At 48.6% G+C, this 16,729-nt stretch overlaps 1 protein-coding gene across 3 annotated transcripts in view; it reads right to left on the bottom strand.

The window, feature by feature from the left end:
• The window catches only part of LOC147118328 (AP-1 complex subunit gamma-1-like), a 181,260-nt gene that overhangs the window by 55,844 nt on the left and 108,687 nt on the right, over positions 1-16,729 (bottom strand). For all 3 annotated transcript variants that reach the window (XM_085984393.1, XM_085984394.1, XM_085984395.1), the window contains 2 exons: positions 4,548-4,688; positions 3,395-3,449 (listed from right to left, as the gene is read on the bottom strand). In XM_085984393.1, the coding sequence (XP_085840519.1) occupies positions 3,395-3,449; positions 4,548-4,688 (196 nt within the window). The remainder of the gene's footprint in view (positions 1-3,394; positions 3,450-4,547; positions 4,689-16,729) is intronic.

The raw sequence follows: 16,729 nt of genomic DNA, 5'->3' as shown, positions 1-16,729 counted from the left end.
GATTGTAGTGTATGTACCCGTCTATCTTTAAGGGAACTATTGAATGTAACCGTTCACCTTTAAGGGAACTACTTTAGGTGTGGCACTATTTGTTTGGCTTCTGTATACTGTAATACCGATAGTGACCACACCAGTATATAAGTGTTGTAGCAGGATTTCTGGGGCAGATTCGCCCGGACCTTCGAATAGTAAAGACCAGTTTGTTTGTTACTTCTGAAGTCTGTGTATTTATTAACTGCACAACCCACAGACTTTACAGTGGTGTTCCCCTGCGCCTGCTGCCCTTGTCCTTCTAGGTGGAAGAGGTCGCGGGTTTGGGAGGTGCTGCCGAAGAAGCCTTGGCGAGTTGCTGCAGTGCATCTTGTAGATGGTACACACTGCAGCCACGGTGCGCCGGTGGTGGAGGGAGGGAATGTTTAAGATGGTGGATGGGGTGCCGATCAAGCGTATGGGATCCTGGGCTTTATAATACCAGAGTACAAATGCCAGGAAGTTATGATGAACCTGTATAAAACGCTGGTTAGGCCCCAGCTGGAGTAGTGTGTCCAATTCCGGGCACCACACTTTCGGAAGGACTTGAGGGCTTTGGAGAGGGTGCAGAAGAGATTTACTAGAATGGTACCAGGGGATGAGGGACTTCAGTTATGTGGAGAGACTGGAGAAGCTGGGATTGTTCTCCTTGGAGCAGAGAAGGTTAAGAGGAGATTTACTAGAATTTTTCCAGGGATGAGGGACTTCAGTGATGTGGAGAGACTGGAGAAGCTGGGGTTGTTCTCCCTGTAGCAGAGAAGGTTAAGGGGAGTTTTAATAGAGGTGTTCAAAATCGTTAAGGGTTTAGACAGAGTAAATAAAGAGAAACTGTTTCCAATGACTGAAGGGTTGATAACCAGAGGACACAGATTTAAGGTGATTGGCAAATGAACCAGAGGCGACATGAGGAAAAAGTTTTTTACGCAGCAAGTTGTTGTGATCTGGAACGTGCTGCCTGAAAGGGCGGTGGAAGCAGATTTAACAGTAACTTTCAAAAGGGAATTGGATAAATACTTGAAGGAGAAAAAATTGCAGGGCTGTGGGGAAAGAGCGGGGAAGTGGGACTGACTGGATTGCTCTTCGAAAGAGCCGGCCCAGACTCGATGGGCCGAAGGGCCTCCTTCTGTTCTGTACTATTCTATCATTCATTGATTCACAGTACCATTAAGTAGCTGGAATATGACCTTTCACCTCTCTGGGGACCCTGGGGTCAAATCCAGCCCCCAGACTGAGGGGTTAAAGGTCACTTCTGTCATATCTAATTGGGGATTGGGTGGGGGATTGGGACTGACCTTTCACCCTCTAGGCTTGGGAGTTGAATCAGGTCTGATCAACAACAACAACTTGTATTTATATAGTGCCTTCAATGTAGTGTCAGCTGTGGCTCTGTGGGAAGCTCCCTCGCCTCTGAGTCAGAAGGTTGTGGGTTCCAGTCCCACTCCAGAGACTTGAGCACATAATCCAGGCTGACGCTCCCAGTGCAGTGCTGAGGGAGCACTGCACTATCGGAGGGGCAGCACTGAGGGAGCGCTGCACTGTCGGAGGGGCAGTACTGAGGGAACGCTGCACTGTCGGAGGGGCAGTACTGAGGGAACGCCGCACTGTCGGAGGGGCAGTACTGAGGGAGCGCTGCACTGTCGGCGGGGCAGCTCTGAGGGAGCGCTGCACTGGCGGAGGGGCAGTACTGAGGGAACGCCACACTGTCGGAGGGGCAGTACTGAGGGAGCGCTGCACTGTCGGCGGGGCAGTACTGAGGGAGCGCCGCACTGTCAGAGGGGTAGTACTGAGGGAGCGCTGCACTGTCGGAGGTGCAGTACTGAGGGAGCGCCGCACTGTTGGAGGGGCAGTACTGAGGGAGCGCCGCACTGTTGTAGGGGCAGTACTGGGAGCGCCGCACTGTCGGAGGGGTAGTACTGAGGGAGTGCTGCACTGTTGGAGGGGCAGTACTGAGGGAGCGCCGCACTGTTGGAGGGGCAGTACTGGGGGAGCACTGCACTGTCGGAGGGGCAGTACTGAGGGAGCGCCGCACTGTCGGAGGGGCAGTACTGGGGGAGCGCTGCACTGTCGGAGGGGCAGTACTGAGGGAGCGCCGCACTGTTGGAGGGGCAGTACTGGGGGAGCGCTGCACTGTCGGAGGGGCAGTACTGAGGGAGCGCTGCACTGTTGGAGGGGCAGTACTGAGGGAGCGCCGCACTGTTGGAGGGGCAGTACTGGGGGAGCGCTGCACTGTCGGAGGGGCAGTACTGAGGGAGTGTCGGAGGGGCAGTACTGGGGGAGCGCTGCACTGTCGGAGGGGCAGTACTGAAGGAGCGCCGCACTGTTGGAGGGGCAGTACTGGGGGAGCGCTGCACTGTCGGAGGGGCAGTACTGAAGGAGCGCCGCACTGTTGGAGGGGCAGTACTGAGGGAGCGCTGCACTGTCGGAGGGGCAGTACTGAGGGAGCGCTGCACTGTTGGAGGGGCAGTACTGGGGGAGCGCTGCACTGTCGGAGGGGCAGTACTGGGGGAGCGCCGCACTGTCGGAGGGGCAGTACTGGGGGAGCGCCGCACTGTCGGTGGTGCAGTACTGAGGGAGCGAGCACCGCACTGTTGGAGGGACAGTACCGGGGGAGCGCTGCATTGTCGGAGGGCAGTACTGAGGGAGGAGACGTTAAACCGAGGCCCCGCCTGCCCTCTAAGGTGGACGTAAAAGATCCCATGGCACTATTTCGAAGAAGAGCATGGGGAGTTCTCCCCAGTGTCCTGGCCAATATTTATCCCTCAATCAACGTAACAAAAATAGATTATCTGGCCATTATCACATTGCTTATTGTGGCAGCTTGCTGTGCGCAAACTGGCTGCAGCGTTTCCAACATTACAACAGTGACCACATTTTAAAAGTACTTCATTGGCTGTAAAACGCTTTGAGACGTCCTGAGGTCGTGAAAGGCGCCGCATTAGTCTTTCTTTAAAATGTCCCAAGGCGTTTCACGGGGGATTTATCAAACAAAATTTGACACCGAGGTATTAAGACAGGTGACCAAAAGCTTGGTCAAAGGGGTGGGTTTTCATTGGGGCTCTTAAAGGAGCAGAGAGAGGTTTAGGGAGGGTATTCCAGGCAGCTGAAGGCACAGCCGCCAATGGTGGAGCGATGGAAATCAGGGGACGCTCAAGAGGCCAGAGTTGGTGGAGCGCAGAGATCTGGGAGGGTTGTTGGGGCTGGAGGAGGATACAGAGATAGGGAGGGGCGAGGACCATGGAGGGATTTGAAAACAAGGACGAGAGAATTTTAAAATTGAGGCGCTGCTTAACCGGGAACCAATGTAGGTCAGCGAGCACCGGGGTCATGCCGAGCCACAATTAATGTAAAGCAGTGAGGTACTTACTGTTGTCAGCACTCTCATTATCGTGTCTATGTGCCAGCGTTTAGAAGGTGCGTATCTGCAAAGGGAGGAGAGAGTATTTAAGCTGTGGATTAGACTCTGCCATAGAGGCTGAACCCCAGGGGCCTCCTTCACAATCCATCCCTCTGCCTCTCCTCTCTGTCATCCTTTCCCCCTCGCTCGAACTACATCTCTTTATCTCTCCCCCTTTGGCCCGTCTCTCCTCTCGGTCTCCCTTCCACGATCTTTCCTTCCCTCTCTTTTCCCCCCTCTCTTTCCCACACCCTTTCCCTCCCTCTCCTCCCCTTCCTCTTTCCTTCCCTCTTTCCCTCTCCCTTCCCCAACCCCTCCTTCCCTCCCTCTTTCCCTCCCTCTTTCCTTCCCTCTCTTTCCCTCCCTCTCTTTCCCTCCCTCATTCCCTCCCTCTCTTTCCCTCCCTCTTTCCTTCCCTCTCTTTCTCTCCCTCATTCCCTCCCTCTCTTTCCAGCCCTCTCTTTCCTCTCTTTTCCTTCCTCCCTCTCTTTCCCTCCCTCTCTCTTTCCCTTTCTTTCCATCCCTCTCTTCCCCTCCCTCTTTCCCTCCCTCTTTCCTTCCCTCTTCCTCTCCTCTTTCCCTCCCTCTCTTCCTCTCCTCTTTCCCTCCCTCTCTTACTCTCCCTTTCTTCCCCTCCCTCTCTTTCCCTCTCCCTTCCCCTCCCTCTCTTTCCTTCTCTTTCCCTCCCCCTCTTTCCCCTTCCCCTCTTTCCCCTCCCTCGCTTTCCCTCTCCCTTCCCCTCCCTCTCTCTTTCCTCCCCCTCTTTCCCCTCCCCCTCTTTCCCCTCCCTCTCTTTCCCATCCCTAAACTCATGGGAATCCAAGCCTAGTCTGTACAACCTGTCTCTCATAATTGAAGCCTTTTAGCCCTGGTATCGTCCTGGTGAATCTGTGCTGCCCCACCCCACAGCCCCCCCCCATCCTTCCTGAAGTGCGGTGCCCAGAACTAAAAGCAATATTATTGAGTTCAAAACCCAGGCAACAGTTTTCCAATTAAGTCAAGACCAACGTCTTTTTCCTATTTTGGAAGGGGAGTCTTGACTACTCAAGCGCCATTCAGCAAGACCATCCACCCTCCCCAACCCCCGTATCACCCCCCCACCTATTTCCGACCAGCTACTTACTTCTCCGCAGCCAGAAAGATCCCAGAGGTACAGTCAGCCTTGAGCTCAGAGCCGCAGTCATCCAATACGTTCAGCAGCTCCTTCATCATCCCACGCACATTGGTGGCATTTACCAAGGCCAAGCTGAGCTCCAGAGCGCGCCTGCGTGGAAAGAGAAGGAGAGAGGAGGCGTAAAACTACAGAGGTATTAAGGCGCGAGTCTCACCTCCTGACTCCCCAAAGCCTTTCCACCATCTACAAGGCACAAGTCAGGAGTGTGATGGAAATACTCAGCAGGCCAGGGCAGCATCCGTGGAAAGAGAAACAGAGTTAACATAAACATAGAAACATTGAAGATAGGAGCAGCAGTAGGCCATTCGGCCCCTCGAGCCTGCTCCGCCATTCAATGAGATCATGGCTGATCATCCAAATTCAGTACCCTGTCCCTGCCTTCTCCCCATATCCCTTGATCCCTTTAGCCTTAAGGAATATATCTAACTCCTTCTTGAATATATTTAATGAATTGGCCTCAACGGCCTTGTGTGAGACAATTCCACAGGTTCACCACTCTGTCATTCCTGCCATCCCAGGTATCAGTCTGGTGAATCTTCGCTGCACTCCCTCCATGGCAAGAACATCCTTCCTCAGATAAGGCGACCAAAACTGCACACAATACTCAAGGTGCGGTCTCACCAAGGCCCTGTACAACTGTAGCAAGACATCCTTGCTCCTGTACTCGAACCCTCTCGCTACGAAGGCCAACATACCATTTGCCTTCTTAACCGCCTGCTGCACCTGCATGCTTACCTTCAGCGACTGGTGCACAAGGACACCCAGGTCTCGTTGCACTTCCCCTTCTCCCAATCTATTGCCGTTCAGATAATAATCTGCCTTCCTGTTTTTGCCAGCAAAGTGGATAACCTCGCATTTATCCACATTATAATGCATCTGCCATGCATCTGCCCAATCACCCAACCTGTCCAAATCATACTGGAGTTTCTCGGCATCCTCCTCACAGCACACACGCCCACCCAGCTTTGTGTCGTCTGCAAACTTGGAGATATTACATCTAGTTCCCTCGTCTAGATCATTAATAAATATTGTGAATAGCTGGGGTCCAAGGACCGATCCCTGCAGTACCCCACTAGTCACTGCCCGCCACTTGGAAAAAGACCCGTTTATTCCAACAACGTTTCAGGTCGAAGACCCTTCGTCAGAACTGGAAAAAAAGCAGGAAGAGGGATAGATTTTAAAGCAAGTTGGGGGGCTGGGAAAAGGGGGAGGGGATGAAAGAACAAAAGGGAAGGTCAGAGATAGGATAGAAAGCAGGAGACATTGAGAGATATTAAAAGATATTCAAGGAGCAAAAGATGGCTCTGGATGAAGTGAGAATGGCCCTGGCAGAATGAAGGACAGCTGCCACGTGGGAGGGAAGAAAAAAGGCCAGACGAAGGTGTGGATTTCTGTTGTTATTTCGGATTTCCAGCATCCGCAGTATTTTGCTATCGTGTGATGGAATACTCTCCACTTGCCTGGATGAGTGCAGCTCCAACACTCAAGAAGCTCGACACCATCCAGGACAAAGCAGCCCGCTTGATTGGCACCCCATCCACCACCTTAAACATTCACTCCCTCCACCACCGGCGCACCGTGGCTGCAGTGTGTACCATCTACAAGATGCACTGCAGCAACTCGCCAAGGCTTCTTCGGCAGCACCTCCCAAACCCGCGACCTCTTCCACCTAGAAGGACAAGGGCAGCAGGCGCATGGGAACACCACCACCTCCAAGTTCCTCTCCAAGTCACACACCATCTTGACTTAGAAGTATATCGCCAATCCTTCATCGTCGCTGGGTCAAGACCCTGGAACTCCCTCCCTAACAGCACTGTGGGAGTACCATCACCACACGGAGTGCAGCAGTTGAAGAAGGCGGTTCACCACCACCTTCTCAAGGGCAACTAGGGATGGGCAATAAATGCTGGCCTTGCCAGAAACGCCCACATCCCGTGAATGAATAAGAAAAAGAATGGACAAAACTGTGGCAAATGGATTTAATTATCGGACTAGAATTCAAGTGGCTCGAAGCCATGCTACAGCTATACAAAGCCCTGGTTAGACCGCACCTCTGTTTAGTTCTGGGCACACCTTCGGAAGCATATATTGGCATTGGAGGCAGTGCAGCGTAGGTTTACCAGAATGATACCTGGTCTCCAAGGGGTAAATTACGAGGAGAGATTACACAAACTAGGGTTGTATTCCCTGGAATTTAAACAATGATGGGTATTTTGATCGAAGTTTTCAAGGTACTAAGGGGAACCGATAGGGTAGATAGAGAGAAACTATTTCCGCTGGTTGGGGATTCTAGGACTAGGGGGCAGAGTCTAAAAATTAGAGCCAGACTGTTCAGGAGTGAAATTAGAAAATACTTCTACACACAAAGGGTGGTAGAAGTTTGGAACTCTCTTTCAAAAATGGCAATTGATGATGGGTCAATTGTTTAAATGTAAATCTGAGATTGATAGATTTTTGTTTACCAAAGGTATTAAAGGGATATGGGGCAAAGGTGGGTAAGGGGTAAGCCATTTAGGACAGCGATGAGGAGGAATTTCTTCACCCAGAGAGTGGTGAACCTGTGGAACTCTCTACCACAGAAGGCAGTGGAGGACAATTCATTAAATATATTCAAGAAGGGGTTAGATATATTTCTTGAGGCTAAAGGGATCAAGGGAAATGGGGAGAAAGCAGGGACCTGGTACTGAATTTGGATGATCAGCCATGATCGCATTGAATGGCAGAGCAGGCTCGAGCGGCCGAATGGCCTACTCCTGCTCCTATCTTCTATGTTTCTATGTTTCTAAATGGAGTTAGGTCGCAGATCAGCCATGATCTCATTGAATGGCGGCAGAGGCTCGAAGAGCTGAATGGCTTCCTCCTGTTCCTATGTGCTTAGAGAGACACACACACACACACACACAAAGGTAGGGTCAAATGTCAGACAGATACCTCGGGGAACCCCGGTTGAACCAACCACCTTCCTTCTCTCTGCGGTTCTGGCAACGCGCACAAGACAGTTAACTGTACGGAACAGACTTTATTGTTACAATATCATCGAATGATACAGCAGAGGAGGAGGCCATTCGGCCCATCGTGCTTGTGCCGGCTCTTTGGTAGTGCTGTCCAATTAATCCCACTTCCCCCTTCCTCTTTCCCCCATAGCCCTGTGAATTTGTTTCCCTTCAAATATTTATCCAATTTCCTTTTCGAAAGTTACTGTTGAATCTGCTTCCACCGCCCTTTCAGGCAGTGCGTTCCAGATCACAGCAACTCGCTGTGTAAAAAGAATGGGGGGAAAATTCAGTTGGTTAGCGCCTCCAGTTAGCAGCGGGGCGAGGCGAATCCAGCGACGCATGCCAAATTTGGTGCCCCCCCCCCGTAGTGCCGCCGCTATGAGTTACCCCCGGGGACCTCAGCGCCAGGCAGATCGTGACGTCAGTGATTGTGCAACGCTCACTGGGCGCCCGATCTGCAAAATCCATTGTCGCCCCCCCGCCTTAGCGCCTCGCCCCGACAGCGACAGGGAGCGGAGGCGTCAAGCAGTTGGATGCCGACTCCAGGGGCGCTACTTAAAGGGATCATGGGTAATGAGTCGCAGCTGTCACGTTAGTGCTGTTTCACTGCTTCCTTGTCAGTTTGACCTTGTGCAACAGTTTAATTCAGCCATTTAAAGGTTGTTTAGTATCAGGAGTGTTGTGGCTACTAACAATTAGCTACATTTATTCTCGCAAGACATCAAAGTGCTACACCTTCCCTCCAGGATCTACGGTGGCGGGAGCGGAGGCAGCGAGAAAGACTGGAACATGTGGCCAGAGGGAGGCGAAGGGCCATGAGGGCTGCTTGAGTCATCCGGCTCCTTTTCCTTGACCTGCTGCTGCTGGCTGAGACGGCCGCACAGCCAGCGATGATGAGAATGAAGTTCCGCAGCATCAATGAACCTCCCCTTTAAGAACTGGAAAGAGCCTGTGGCAATGATGACTTGCAATGAGACAGCACCTGATATAGGTCAGCGCTTCGAGTTTAACGCCACTGAGCTAGGCCATTAGCTCTTGATTTAGCGATCCCCCATCCTTTCTTTGTGCAATGAGACTTAATTTTGCGTGCAGCATGAATCAATAGCGCCTGGCGCTAATTCTCAAACTTTTCAAAAGTTACCACCCGTTCCAATGAATTTCTCCCCCAATGTTTCCTCATCTCACCTCTAGTTCTTTTGCCAATCACCTTAAATCTGTGTCCTCTGGTTACCGACCCTCCTGCCACTGGGAACAGTTTCTCCTTATTTACTCTATCAAAACCCCCTCACGATTTTGGCAATTGGGCCAGAACTTCGGGTCCCCACGGGTGAGTACGCGTTGGGTACTCACGCGTAGGCCCAACGAATGTGCCGGTTTCGTGCATGCACTGCGCATGCATGGGAAACCGGAACTTCCGTTCCCTTAAAGGAAGGGGTTCGCAGGTCGAACACGTGCGATGGAGAGGCAGCGCGTACGCCTGGAACTTACGTTTTTTTTGCAGGTTTCTCCAGGAGGGTAAGTCTCCAGGAGTTACACTTTTAAAAAGCAGTCGCAAGGTAAGTGGTGAATTAAGTAAAATTTAAAAAAAATTTCCACAGGTTTATTATTTTTAAATACTTTAAAGCAAGGTACGTTTATTTTTAGCTCCGTTAGAAAGTGTAATTAATTTTTTCAAAAATTTAAATGATTGTTTAAAATAGTTATTTTATGTAATTTATAGTTATTTTAAAAATGTGATTTAAAAAAAAAATTTGTTTGAAGTTTTAGTTATGTTTTGGGGCTGAATTGTATTCATAGATTTGACAGGTCTTCCTGTCAAATCTATGAATACAGATTCCCTGCTACCATTGGCTCTCCATGGCCCATGTGATCCCAGGGGACGCATCGAACTAACTGCACCCCTGGGATACGCAAGCACTGCGCGCCGGCAGTTGGAGGAGACCCAGGATCGGAATCCCACACAGGCCCACAGCACAACGGCCGGGCGCACTAGGTAAGTGCAGGTCGGAGGCTTGCACCCGCGGGAAGCCCCCGACCCGAATTTCTGGGCCAATATAGATTGATTGGTTCATAAATTGGAATTTGTCTCTTTCCTGCCCCCTTGCAACCTCCTTTTCTTTTGTACATGCAGGTGGTTTAATCACAAGATGGTATTTTATGTGTAGATTGTCCGTCCCTTATGAGACACTTCCCGACTGAAGATTACATTGCTTGCTTATTTCAAAGCATCTTAAGAACATAAGAACATAAGAAGTAAGAGCCAGGAGTAGGCCATACGACCCCTCGAGCCTGCTCCGCCATTAATTACACAGATATGGGTGAACAGGTGATGTGTCACTGTTGCGAAATGTGGGAGCTGGTGGACCCCATTGAGGCTCACGGTGATTACATTTGTGATAAGTGTTTGCTGCTAGAGGAACTCAAGCTCCATGTTAAAGAGCTTGAGACCGAGCTTCAGACACTGCGACACATCAGGGAGGGGGAGAAGTTCCTGGACTCTATGTTTCAGGAGGTGGCCACACCTATGAAATTAATTACTGCAGATGTAGTCCGTGGTCAGGGACAGGACGGTGTGACTGCGAGTGAGGAAGGTACAGGGATCCAGGATGTAGTGTTGAAGGAGCCGCAGCCCTTATTCTTGTCAAGCAGGATCGAGGTTCTTACTCCCTGTGAGGGCGGGAGCGGGGACTGCAGGGAGGATGAGCAACCTGGTCACAGCACCGTGGTACAGGGGGCCATTCAAGTGGAGGGAGTAAAAAGAAATGTTGTAGTGGTAGGGGATAGTATCATTAGGGGGATAGATAGGGTTCTCTGCAGTCAAGAGCGGGAGTCCTGAAGGCTGTGTTGCCTGCCCGGTGCCAGGGTTCAGGACATCTCTTCTGGGCTGGAAAGAAACTTGGAGTGGGAGGGGGAGGATCCAGTTGTCGTGGTCCATGTTGGTACAAACGACGTAGATAGGACAAGGAAGACGGTTCTGTTAAAGGAGTATGAGCAGCTAGCGGTCAAATTAAAAAACAGAACCTCAAGGGTAATAATCTCTGGATTATTACCTGAGCCATGAGCGAAGTTGGCTAGGATAAATAAAATTAAAGAGTTAAATGCATGGCTCAAAGACTGGTGTGGGAGAAATAGGTTTTGCTTCTTGGGACACTGGCACCAGTACTGGGACAGGAGGGAGCTGTTCCGTTGGGACGGACTCCACTTGGCCAGTGCTGGGACTAGAGTCCTGGCGAATCATATAACTAGGGCTAAGAACATAAGAACATAAGAAATAGGAGCAGGAGTAGGCCAATCGGCCCCTCGAGCCTGCTCCGCCATTCAATAAGATCATGGCTGATCTGATCCTAACTGCCAATCCACTATCACAGAACCATCTCCTGAATCTAACAGAATTAGACACACAAAATAGGAGCAGGATCAGGCTATATGGCCCCTGGGCCCGCTCCGCTACCCACAGGGCCATGACCGATCCGAACCTAGACTCATGTCCAAATTCCTGCCAGCTCCCCATAACCCTTAATTCCCTTTACTTCTAGGAAACTATCTATTTCTGTTTTAAATTTATTTAATGATGTAGCTTCCACAGCTTTTTGGGGCAGCATATTCCATGGACCTACCACCCTCTGAGTGAAGTAGTTCCTCCTCATCTCAGTTTTGAAAGAGCAGCCCCTTATTCTAAGATTATGCCCCCTAGTTCTAGTTTCACCCATCATCGGGAACATCCTCCCCGCATCCACCCGATCCAACCCCTTCACAATCTTATATGTTTCAATAAGATCGCCTCTCATTCTTCTGAACTCCAATGAGTAGAGTCCCAATCTACTCAACCTCTCCTCATATGTCCATCCCCTCATCCCCGGGATTAACCGAGTGAACCTTCTTTGTACTGACTCGAGAGCAAGTATGTCTTTTCTTAAGTATGGACACCAAAACTGTACGCAGTATTCCAGGTGCGGTCTCACCAATACCTTGTACAACTGAAGCAATACCTCCCTATTTTTATATTCTATCCCCCTAGCAATGAAAGCCAACATTCCATTGGCCTTCTTAATCACTTGCTGCACCTGCATACTAACCTTTTGAGTTTCATGCACCAGGACCCCCAGATCCCTTTGTACTTCAGTACTTTCCAGTTTCTTGCCATTAAGATAATAACTTGCTCTACGATTTTTCCTGCCAAAGTGCATAACCTCACACTTTCCAGTATTGTATTCCATCTGCCAAATCTCTGCCCACTTACTTAGCCTGTCTATGTCCCCTTGCAGGTTTTTTATGTCCTCCTCACTCACTACTTTCCCTCCCATCTTTGTATCATCTGCAAACTTTGATATGTTACACTCGGTCCCCTCCTCCAAATCGTTAATATAGATTGTAAAGAGTTGGGGACCCAGCACTGACCCCTGCGGAACACCACTAGTTACTGATTGCCAGTCTGAGAATGAACCATTTATCCCAACTCTCTGCCTTCTGTTAGATAGCCAATCCTCTATCCATGCCAGAATATTACCCCCAATCCCGTGATTTTTTATCTTAAGCAATAATCTTCTGTGTGGCACCTTGTCAAATACCTTTTGGAAGTCTAAATACACTACGTCCACTGGTTCCCCTTTATCCACCCTATATGTTACTTCCTCAAAGAACTCCAGCAAATTTGTCAAACATGACTTCCCCTTCATAAAACCATGCTGACTTTGCCCTATTAAATTATGATTATCCAAATGTCCTGTTACTGTCTCCTTAATAATGGACTCCAAAATTTTACCTACCACAGATGTTAGGCTAACCGGTCTATAGTTTCCAGTCTTCTGTCTACTGCCCTTTTTAAATAAGGGTGTTACATTAGCAGTTTTCCAGTCTGCCGGGACCTTTGCCGAGTCCAGGGAGTTTTGGAAAATTATTTCCAATGCATCCACAATCCCTACCGCCACTTCCCTCAAGACCCTAGGATGTAAGCCATCAGGTCCAGGTGATTTATCTGCCTTGAGTCCCATTATTTTACCGAGTACCACTTCCTTAGTGATTTTGATCGTGTTTAGCTCCTCCCCCCCCCTTTAGCCCCCTGTTTGTCCAGTGTTGGGATATTCTTAGTGTCTTCTACTGTAAAGACTGATACAAAATATTCATTCAGTGTTTTTGCCATCTCCATATTTCCCACCATTAATTTCCCAGTCTCATCCTCTAAGGGACCAACATTTACTTTAGCCACCCTTTTTCTTTTCATATAACTATAAAAACTCTTACTATGTTTTTATATTTTTTGCTAATTTACTTTCATAATCTATCTTCCCTTTCTTAATCAATCTTTTTGTTATTTTTTGCTGTCTTTTAAAGTTTTCCCAATCCTCTATCCTCCCACTAGATTTGGCTACCTTATATGCCCTTGTTTTTAGTCGAATACTATCCTTAATTTCTTTACTTAGCCACGGATGGCTGTCTTTTCTTTTACACCCTTTTCTTCTCAGTGGAATATATTTTTTTTGGAAGTTGTAAAATAACTCCTTAAATGTACACCACTGATCATGTACCGTCTTACCCTTTAATCTATTTTCCCAATCCACTCTAATCAATTCCGCTCTCATACCTTCATAGTCTCCTTTATTCAAGCTTAGCACGCTTGTTTGAGATCCAACCTTCTCACCCTCTAATTGAATATGGAATTCAACCATGTTATGGTCACTCATTCCAAGGGGATCCTTTACTAGGACATTTTTAATTAATCCTGTCTCGTTACAGAGGACCAGATTTAAGGTTGCTTGCCCCCTGGTCGGTTCAGTTACATACTGCTCAAGAAACCCATCCCTAATACACTCAATGAACTCATCCTCAAGGCAGCCCTGCCCAATTTGATTTGTCCAATTAATATGATAGTTAAAATCCCCCATAATTATAGATGTTCCCTTATTACAAGCCTCAACTATTTCCTGATTGATGCTCCGTCCAACAGAGTTGCCACTATTCGGAGGCCTATAGACTACGCCCACTAGTGTTTTTTTCCCCTTATTATTCCTTACCTCCACCCAAACTGTTTCATTATCCTGATCTTTTGACCCAATATCATTTCTCTGTATTACAGTGATTCCTTCCTTTATTAACATAGCCACCCCACCTCCCCTTCCTTCCTGCCTGTCCTTCCTGATCGTTAAATAACCTGGTATGTTTAATTCCCAGGCATTGTCACCCTGCAGCCATGTTTCTGTAATGGCCACAAGATCATACCCATATATAGTTATTTGTGCCATTAACTCATCTATTTTGTAACGAATGCTACGTGCATTCAGATAGAGAACTTTCAAAGATGTTTTGTGACACTTAGTTCCTGCTTTTGCCCTTTTTATTACTTTACCTTTTACTCCATACCTTCTGCCCCTTCCTGACACGCTCTGGTTTTCAATTTCCCCACTGCTACCTAAGTCTATGACCTTCTCTGTTGTCATTTTTATTATTTGCTCTCTAGGAACCTCCCCCCCACTAGTTAGTTTAAAGCCCTCTCTACAGCCCTAGTTATATGATCCGCCAGGACTCTAGTCCCAGCACTGGCAAGTGAAGCCCGTCCCAACGGAACAGCTCCCTCCTGCCCCAGTACTGGTGCCAGTGCCCCAGGAAGCAAAACCCATTTCTCCCACACCAGTCTTTGAGCCACGCATTTAACTCTCTGCTGTTATTTGTCCTAGCCAAATTCGCTCGTGGCTCAGGTAATAATCCAGAGATTATTACCCTTGTGGTTCTGCTTTTTAATTTGGCCCCTAGCTGCTCAAACTCCCTCAGCAGAACCTCCTTCCTTGTCCTATCTATGTCGTTGGTACCAACATGGACCACGACAACTGGATCCTCCCCCTTCCACTCCAAGTTTCTCTCCAGTCCAGAGGAGATGTCCTTAACCCTGGCACCGGGCAGGCAACACAGCCTTCGGGACTCTCGCTCTCGGCTGCAAAGAACTCTATCTATCCCCCTAACGATACTATCCCCTACCACTACAACATTTCTTTTAACTCCCCCCACTTGAATGGCCCCCTGCTCCACGGTGCTGTGGCCAGGTTGCTCATCCTCCCCGCAGTCCCTGTTCCCAACCTCACAGGGAGTAAGAGCCTCGAACCTGTTGGACAAGTGCAAGGGCTGCGGCTCCTCCAACACTACCTCCTGGATCCCCGTACCTGCCTCACTTCTAGTCACACCATCCTGACCCTGGCCACGGACTACATCTGAATTAATTAATCTAATTGGTGTGAATACCTCGTGATACACAGAGTCCAGGTAACTCTCCCCCTCCCTGATGTGTCTCAGTGTTTGAAGCTCGGACTCCAGCTCTTCAACACGGAGCCGGAATTCCTCGAGCAGCCAACACTTACTGCAAATGTGATCACCGTGAGCATCAATGGTGTCCACCAGATCCCACATATTGCAGCAGCAACACATCACCTGATCTCCCATTCTATGTAATTAATTAAATTTATTAATATTATTCTTAAATACCAACTGCCCCGATTCTAGATGGTGAATATCACACCTTAGAAACTATAAACCAAAGAGATTTAAGCTTCAAAAGGGAGAAATACTTACCAACCAATCACTTACCCGCTTTCTGGTGACGTCACACTTGGATTACTTTTTACCTCTCTCCTTCCCTCCGAGTTCCCAGACTGGAGACTGGTGAACCTACCTGGTCTCTGGGACTTTTATAGCCCCGCTGCGGCCGCTGAAATTCCCGCCGACGCACTGAGGCCTTACCTGGTCTCTGGGACTTTTATAGCCCCGCTGCTGCCGCTGAGTTCCCGCCAACGCACTGAGGCCTTACCTGGTCTCTGGGACTTTTATAGCCCTGCTGCTGTCGCTGAGTTCCCGCCGACGCACTGAGGCCTTACCTGGTCTCTGGGGCTTTTATAGCCCCGCTGCTGCCGCTGAAACACCCGCCGACGCTGTGAGGCCTTACCTGGTCTCTGGGACTTTTATAGCCCCGCTGCTGCTGCTGAGTTCCCACCGACGGCTGTAGAGAAGGCTTTAAACTAATTAGTGGGGGGGAGGTTTCTAGAGAGCAAATAACAGAAATGACAACGGAAAAGGTCATAGACTTAGGTAGCAGTGGGGAAATTAAAAAACAGAACGTGTCAGGAAGGGACAGAAGGTATGGAGTAAAAGGTAAAGTAGTAAAAGGGGAAAAAACAGGAACTAAGTGTCACAAAACATATTTGAAAGTTCTTTATCTGAATGCACGTAGCAGTCGTAACAAAATGAATGAGTTAACGGCACAAATAACTACATATGGGTATGATCTTGTGGCCATTACAGAAACATGGCTGCAGGGTGACCATGACTGGGAATTAAACATACCAGGTTATTGAACAATCAGGAAGGACAGGCAGGAAGGGAGGGGAGGTGGGGTGGCTATGTTAATAAAGGAAGGAATCACTATAATACAGAGAAATGATATTGGGTCAAAGGAGCAGGGTAGTGAAACAGTTTGGGTGGAGATAAGGAATAATAAGGGGAAAAAAACACTAGTGGGCGTAGTCTATAGGCCTCCGAACAGTTGCAACTCTGTTGGACAGAGTATTAATCAGGAAATAGTTGAGGCTTGTAATAAGGAAACAGCTATAATTATGGGGGATTTTAACTATCATATTAACTGGACAAATCAAATTGGGCAGAGCAGCCTTGAGGATGTGTTCATTGAGTGTATTAGGGATGGGTTTCTTGAGCAGTATGTAACTGAACCGACCAGGGGGCAAGCAACCTTAGATTTGGTCCTGTGTAATGAGACAGGATTAATTAAAAATGTCCTAGTAAAGGATCCCCTTGGAATGAGTGACCATAACATGGTTGAATTTCATATTCAAGTAGAGGGTGAGAAGGTTGGATCTCAAACAAGCGGGCTGAGCTTGAATAAAGGAGACTATGAAGGTATGAGAGCGGAATTGATTAGAGTGGATTGGGAAAATAGATTAAAGGGTAAGACGGTACATGATCAGTGGTGTACATTTAAGGAGTTATTTTACAACTTCCAAAAAAAATATATTCCACTGAGGAAAAAAGGGTGCAAAAGAAAAGATAGCCATCCGTGGCTAAGTAAAGTAATTAAGGATAGTATCCGACTAAAAACAAGGGCATATAAGGTAGCCAAATCTAGCGGGAGGATAGAAG

The sequence above is a fragment of the Somniosus microcephalus genome, chromosome 4 (genome assembly GCF_052327205.1).
Source record: "Somniosus microcephalus isolate GS21.2 chromosome 4, FLI_Smic_1.0, whole genome shotgun sequence".
NCBI classification, from domain to species: Eukaryota; Metazoa; Chordata; class Chondrichthyes; order Squaliformes; family Somniosidae; genus Somniosus; species Somniosus microcephalus.
Note: the sequence above shows the minus strand (reverse complement) of the source record. Positions and strands in the feature narration are given on the sequence as shown.